At 41.4% G+C, this 6,976-nt stretch overlaps 1 protein-coding gene across 1 annotated transcript; it reads left to right on the forward strand.

The window, feature by feature from the left end:
- Positions 1-1,490: 1,490 nt before the first annotated feature.
- Positions 1,491-3,522, forward strand: LOC110707607 (protein FAR-RED IMPAIRED RESPONSE 1-like). Its single transcript, XM_021885634.1, has 2 exons — positions 1,491-2,731; positions 2,850-3,522. Exons 1-2 carry the CDS (start codon positions 1,491-1,493, stop codon positions 3,520-3,522), a joined length of 1,914 nt encoding a protein of 637 aa, XP_021741326.1.
- Positions 3,523-6,976: the final 3,454 nt, after the last annotated feature.

The following is a 6,976-nucleotide window of genomic DNA, read 5'->3' on the forward strand; positions in this document are numbered from 1 at the left end:
GTTGTTTCTCCTAATCTTAAGAATAACATTGATTTAAAACAAGAACACCAATGAAGTTTATATACATTGTCAACCCAAGTAATTAAATTAGTAAAAGAAATTGGTTTGATACAATAAATTAGGGGAAAAAAATAGAAATGAAATTAATCATTAGTAATCCAAATGTCAGCAATTAAATTCAGTCAAGAAATTTAGGAAAGTCCACATATATCTTAATAGTTCAAGATTATTATCCAAAGAAAAGAAATAAAAAAATAAAGATTGTTCAAGAAAATGCTACTAATAACAAACTAAGAAAAACTTGAACATGCTTTAAATTTGTAATGTAAAATGAAATGAACATTATTAATAACAATAATAATAATAATAATAATAAATGGCTAATTCCCTGTTACTCACTGTGAGTAACAAACTTGTTACTCACAGTGGCAATTCAGAAAATAAGTGGAAGTTTTTCACTTACTGACATGCTGAGCTGGATTCGTCTACGTGACCAGTTGCTGATTTGGATTTGTCTATTGGATTTGTCTATGACATCCTTCCGTCAATCTGTTGGAGACTTGGAGGGATGGCGTTAACTTCTTCACTTTTAGGCGGGAAAATATTGACATACCCAGAAGCTTGTTTGGAGAATTAGCGCTGTTCTTCACACATCGCCGAATTGTACAAGTCCAGTTGAAAAATCACGGAACTTGTTCGGAGAATTAGCTCTGTTCTTCACACATCGACGAATTGTACAAGCCCAATTGAAAAAACCACCCACATCTTCGAATTACGAGGTATTTTTCTGATCTATGTTATCGTCGCTTGTTGCAGTCTTCAGTTTTGTTCTGTAGTTGTCATGCGCCCACAATTCATGAAAATGAATTCATAATTTGGACCGAAGTCGGAATAATTTTAAAAGCAATAGGATTTTAAGGACCTTTTCGTCTGTTAAAAAGGGGGTTGAGGTTACTGGAAATGGCCGGATGATTTTGTTTACATTGCAACTTTTTACTTTTTGAGAACAACGTGTTGTCTTCGTATGTTTTTAAAAAAATCCATGTGTTGATTTGTTAGTTTATGTGGAAATTGGTTGTGTTGGTTGTTCAATTGGTTGGTTGATTTGTGTCGGTAGGTTGAATTTCTGCGTTGGGTTGAATGTGTGATGTGAAACGTGTTTGGTTGATTTGTGTTGAATTTTATATTATAATTATGTTGGCGTTCTGTATTAATTTGTATCGTAGTAATTATGTTGGTGTTCTTTATGAAGGGTGAATTGTTGTTGTTGGAGAAGATTGGAGAAGATTGATATTATGCAAATGGAAACAGTAGAAAGCGTTATAAGGGGCAGTGAGGTTGTAGTTGGTGATTGTGGCAGTGGAGATAAGTTTCGGAGTAACGTCCATATGGAGGAGGGTACATAAGACATAGATGATGCAGGTAGTTGTGCACTTGACATGGATGTTAGGTTTTTATCCCCCGTGAAAACAATTGATACGACTCACGCTATGGTTGGTAGCAACGAAATAGCAGTAGCTGTTGAGGAGCCTGGTGGTTGTGGCAGTGGAGTTAAGTCTCGGGGTAACGTCCATATGGAGGAGGGTATAGAAGACATAGTTGTTGCAGGTAGTTGTGCAGATGACATGACTGTGGTTGGCAGCAACGAAATAGCTGTAGTTGTTGAGGAGCCTAAGGAAGGGATGGTTTTCCAGTGTTGGCAACAGGTTGAAGCCTACTACAAGGACTATGCTGAGCAGACGGGGTTTGGAGTGACAAGGGCTCAAGGTGTAAATTCTAAGACGGGGGATCCAAAAAAAATCAAAGTCACGTGGAAGTGTGAGTGCTGGGGAAAACCCGACATGAGGGCTAGGAGGGAAGCGAAGAAGAGGGCAAAGGCAATGAGCCATGGAGGTTTAGGTGGTTTAGTTGATGGGGTGGTATGTGCGGATGAATTAAGTGGTATGAAGAGGACTTCGAAAAAGTGCGAATGTCAGGCCCGTGTTTATGCTAAAGTTAACGAAGATGGCTTGTGGGAGTTGAAGAGCGTGGAACTAAAGCATAATCACGCGATTGATCCGGCAAATTATAAGCTTGTTAAGGAGTACCGCATGAAGAAAATGACCTGCAAAGCGAAGAAGACGCTGACAGATTTGTACGAGCAAGGTGTACCGGTTTCTCAAATACACGGTTTCATGGCGACCGAACGGAAGGGTAACATGGATCTGACGTTAAAAGATTTACAACATGAGGTGTACAAGGCTAGGCGGTTGAAGATGGTTGGAGGGGACTCGGTGGCAATGATGGAGTACTTTGACAAAATGCAAACCGGGAACCAAACGTTTTTCCATGCTCAACGTTTGGATGAAGAAGGGAGGCTTAAGGATGTGTTGTGGGTGGATGCAAGAAGTAGGGTAGCTTATGAGGACTTTGGTGATGCGGTTTGCTTCGACGCAACATACCTAACGAATGAGTACGAGCTCCCGTTTGCGAACTTTGTTGGTGTGAACCACCATGGGCAATCGTTGTTGTTGGGATGTGCTCTTGTTTCGCATGAAGACTGCGATATGTTTGCGTGGATATTTCGACAGTGGCTAGCTTGCATGAACAATCGAGCTCCTAAAGCCATATTGACCAACCAAGCGGCAGCTATGCGGAGACCCCTTGCTGAAGTCATGCCAAACACGGTGCATCGTTGGTGCATATGGCATATCATGAGCAAGATCCATGAGAAACTTGGCAAGTGTGCACGGTATGTTGTGAAATTCCTCCTTCTAGCTTTATAATTTCCAAGGTCTTGATATTAATAATCTGATTCCCATAATAAAGACAAGCTAACCTGTTGTTGCTGGTCTATCATTGTTGTGTAGTTACCAGAAGTTCCTCACCCCCCTGAAAGAGCTGGTATATGAGAGCTTTGACCCCGAGGAGTTCCAAACCCGATGGGCAGAGTTTATTGCTGAGTATAAGTTGCAGGACAATGAATGGCTACAGAGCCTATACAAAGACAGTCATATGTGGGTTCCTGCGTACATGAAGGAGTTTTTTTGGGCCGGTATGAAGACCACACAAAGGGTGGAGAGCATCAATCGGTTTTTTGACGGCTATGTGAACCGCAAAACAAAACTCCATGAGTTTCCTCAAAAGTATTGCATGGCCTTGGATCAACGCGTTCGAGATGAACTGAGTGCAGATGCGCGTTGCTCGAAGTACCTTAGGAGGTTGGTTAGTGGATTCAAAGTCGAAAAAATATTCCAAAAGTTATACACGGACAACAAGTTTCAAGAAGTTCAAAAGGAGTGTACGAGAATGATGTATTGCAACGTCCGAGAAGAGAAGGTTTTGTCTGAAAAGCTTATTCAGTATTCGGTGGTCGATCGTGTATGGATAGTACCCCCCGGTGCGAGTGAGGATGTCATTACAAACAGGCGAAGATCCTACAATGTTACTTTCTGTCAAATGACAAAGGAGGTGCAGTGTGACTGTAGGAAGTTTGAGACTAGTGGCATACTTTGCAAACACTGTATTACGATTTTGGATTAAACTTGGTTGAAGATCTACCAGAGAAGTACGTTGTAGACCGTTGGAGGAAGGACATACCCCGGAAGCACACTAGGGTGAAGGTGGCCTACCATGATCCGGGAGACACGGTGAATGTGAAGAGATTCAACAAAATGATGAAAAAACTCGAGCCCTTATGTGAAACCGCTGCCATGGTGGACGATCAAATGGTCCATATGGTAATTGAAACACTATCGAAGCTTCAATTAGCTGTTAATGAGCGTAGGGACAAGAAGAGTAAGGAAAATGTTCCTGTAGTTAGTACATTGTCATCAGCCACTGAAGGCAGAACGTTTTCCTTAGTTAGGAATCCTGCTGCTGATGCTAATGCCGTAGACTCTTGTCCAGCTGCCATGGACCTTGTTATCAAAGACCCTTTAATTAAGAAAAGGAAAAGGGGCAGGCCTAAGGGTTCAAGGCACAAGACGTTAGCTGAAACCGGCTACAAGAAAACCAACAAGAATAAGAAGCCTAGCCCGGTTAGAATTTATGCTTTCTTCAATACTTAAAGAATCTGACTGCTGAGCATGTTATTATTTTCTGACTGCTGTTATATCTCTATCTAAATCATACAGGAGCAAGTAGGAAATGTTGTTGAGGAGGATGCAGAAAACTGTGTTCAGGAGGAGGATGGAGTAAATGGTGTTGAGGAGGAGGAGGAGGATGCAGGAAATGGTGTTGTGCAGGATGCAGGTGTGTCGGAGGAGGAAATGGTGTTGCAGGATCTGGTGTTTCGGAGGAGGCAAGAAAAGGCAGGAATGGTAGGAAATGTTGTGGAGCAGGATGCAGGTGTTGAGGAGGAAATGGTTTGCAGGATCTGGTGTTTAGGAAGACAACAAAGGGGAAGGGGAAGGCACATATGTCTTCTCGGAAGCTACATGTAAGTATGAATCCTAAATTCATGTGATTTTACTTCAGTGATTATTTCACATTTAACCCATCACACCTGTCACAGGTGAAGCAGAAACGTCTTGATGAACTAATATAGCTTGAGCATATCCAGGCCGCTCGTTTGTTTGAGCATATGAAGACAGATTACGGGGGCATATTCTTTCCATCGGTTTGTAAAACTGTTAAGCATTTGAAACATGTAATTAAACTCATCACATTTGTGTTTGAGATAATTTCATAGGCGACAAATATATATACACACAAACGTCCAAGGTCTTGTAATCCTTTTCAAGATTTACAGACAACGGTTCAAGGTCTTGAGGTCAATTTCAAAAAACGATACTTTTTAAAAGACGATGCTTTGAGTATGTCTGATTTTCATATGTTAACATGTAAACATGTAAAAATAACAGCAGTAAGCACAGAAGAAAAATAAGCATAACATAGTAACTTGCTTCCTTAAACATGACTTTAGCCAACAATGCATAAGCCATGTCATTATCCTAAAACATTCTCAAAACACAACATGGGATACATAGGCTTAGCAAGAAGAGAAGGAATAATTACCTCACATCTTCCTCTTACTTGCTCTACAAACGACCAATATTACTAGACTTAGCAAGTTAATTACCTTTGTAAAAACTATAAATGGTCGAAAACAGTTTAAACACACTCGTATTTGAGAATACTATCGAGTGCAGAGAATACAAACTGATCAAGTTCAAACAGCAGAAACCATATTCCTACAAAGACAATAGAATGTAAATGACAATGTTCAAATTGTTTGTCAGGCCCCATATCACAGTCGTCGCGCTATTTTCCTAGTCCCTGGAATGGCATCTCCCAGACAGTCTTTCAATTCGTTCACTTCACACTGCACGTCGTCCAAGAACAGATCTGCCCGAGCAATAGGAATCTTCCGCTATAAGAACAGAACAGAACAAACACTTTAGTCAACCATTCCAGAGATCTTCAACCAAAACACAGATATATACACCACCTACCACACTGAACCTCGTGGTGAATCTTCTGGCAAAGAACTTAATACACGCCAGCATAAGAACACCGCAGTATGAGCTGCATATTAGAGGACAACAATCAACATGAAAGCTGAAGATACGTTTTCCTGACCTTAAAGGTAGGCAGATAGTCATTGGCACAATAAACAAACCAGGGAACACAAGTTCTTACTTATCCTTTGGGTCTAAAATCTCAACAGTGCATTTAGTCCAAGACTGTAGGTGACCAACCTTCCATGCTGGGTCACAGAGGTGGAAAAGGACGTCCAAGCCACTAAGCTGTAGTTTGACAAACACATTACACACTACTAAATGGTCCCAATAAATACCATGTTTGTTTAGAATTGAAAGTCATCATTAGTACCAGAAGATCAATCTCCCTGGAATGTGTGTCGAACGGGGCAGGGTACATGGAATCTATCAGCCACAACTGTTGAGCCTTCATGTCTAAAGCTAAGCACCACCAGTGCGAATCTCCAGGGGAATCCTGAGGAACTTCGAGGACTGGGACAAAAACCTGTTTACATGCCCATATCAGTGCCGTAAGCACAATTTTAGCGCATATGCATGGAAAACACATTTAAACCTGCGCTATATTATTGGACTATGTGAGTAAGTTGCTGACCGCTCGAATATCCGACAGGTTAGCGCTGATGAGAGATTTGGCATACTTCGTACAAATATCCTCTTCTTTGCCTTCGTTCAACAACAGTCGATTCTACGATCCAGACAATAAAAACAAGAAGCATGATAATCATCGAATGTGAACGTAAATGTGTCACCCCAATGGTGAAATGAACCGCGAACGACTTACCGAAAAGCTTGGGTCAAGCAAAAAACGCTTGCTTCTGTTCAGAAAATCTTTGGTGGCCCATTGCTTGGTGTATAGCACACTGGCCATTCTAACGTAGTCAGTGGAAACCCGAGATTTATTGTGCACCACTTCATAGCAATCCCTCTGGCTGGCTTCCATGTGATCACACTTTATCATCACCATACCATAGCTATGTGGTGAACCATCATCATAACACCAAGTATACACATAAAAATATTAGAATTTACAATTAATACAAAAACTTTGCAAAAGGAATGCATAATAAACAGACTTTTCACACTCAAATACACTTTTTTGAAATACCTAAGTGGATCCTTTAGGTCCTTCCACTGCTTTACAAACTGTAGCAGACGCGTCTCCAACGCTGTATGGCGACGGGTGTTTGACACATTGGTGAACATGGCTGACAAGGCTGCATCGGTAGGTTTCACCACGCTCCCATCAGCAGACTCATCTTCCTCATCAGATGAAGATGACCTTTGCAATATGCACCGAGCATCAACCAAGACAGTCGTTCCCCTCGTCCCAAGCGAGCATACAACAGTTTCAGGTCCAGTGTCCACGTTCACATCATCCTCTTCATGATCAGAATAACAGACATTTAAGTTTGAGGGAGGACCGCTGTTAGCCCCAGTCACCTTGGATTTAGCCCCTAACACGTTGGACACTGCCTGTTGTTCATGCGCAACAC

The sequence above is a fragment of the Chenopodium quinoa genome, unplaced genomic scaffold, assembly GCF_001683475.1.
Source record: "Chenopodium quinoa cultivar QQ74 unplaced genomic scaffold, ASM168347v1, whole genome shotgun sequence".
Lineage (NCBI taxonomy): Eukaryota > Viridiplantae > Streptophyta > Magnoliopsida > Caryophyllales > Amaranthaceae > Chenopodium > Chenopodium quinoa.

Bases quoted from the DNA above. Each gene is read 5' to 3' on its own strand.
- LOC110707607 (XM_021885634.1), top strand. From the start codon at position 1,491: ATGGTTGGTAGCAACGAAATAGCAGTAGCTGTTGAGGAGCCTGGTGGT. The intron at 2,732-2,849 runs GTATGTTGTGAA...ATTGTTGTGTAG, and splicing joins AAACTTGGCAAGTGTGCACG to TTACCAGAAGTTCCTCACCC.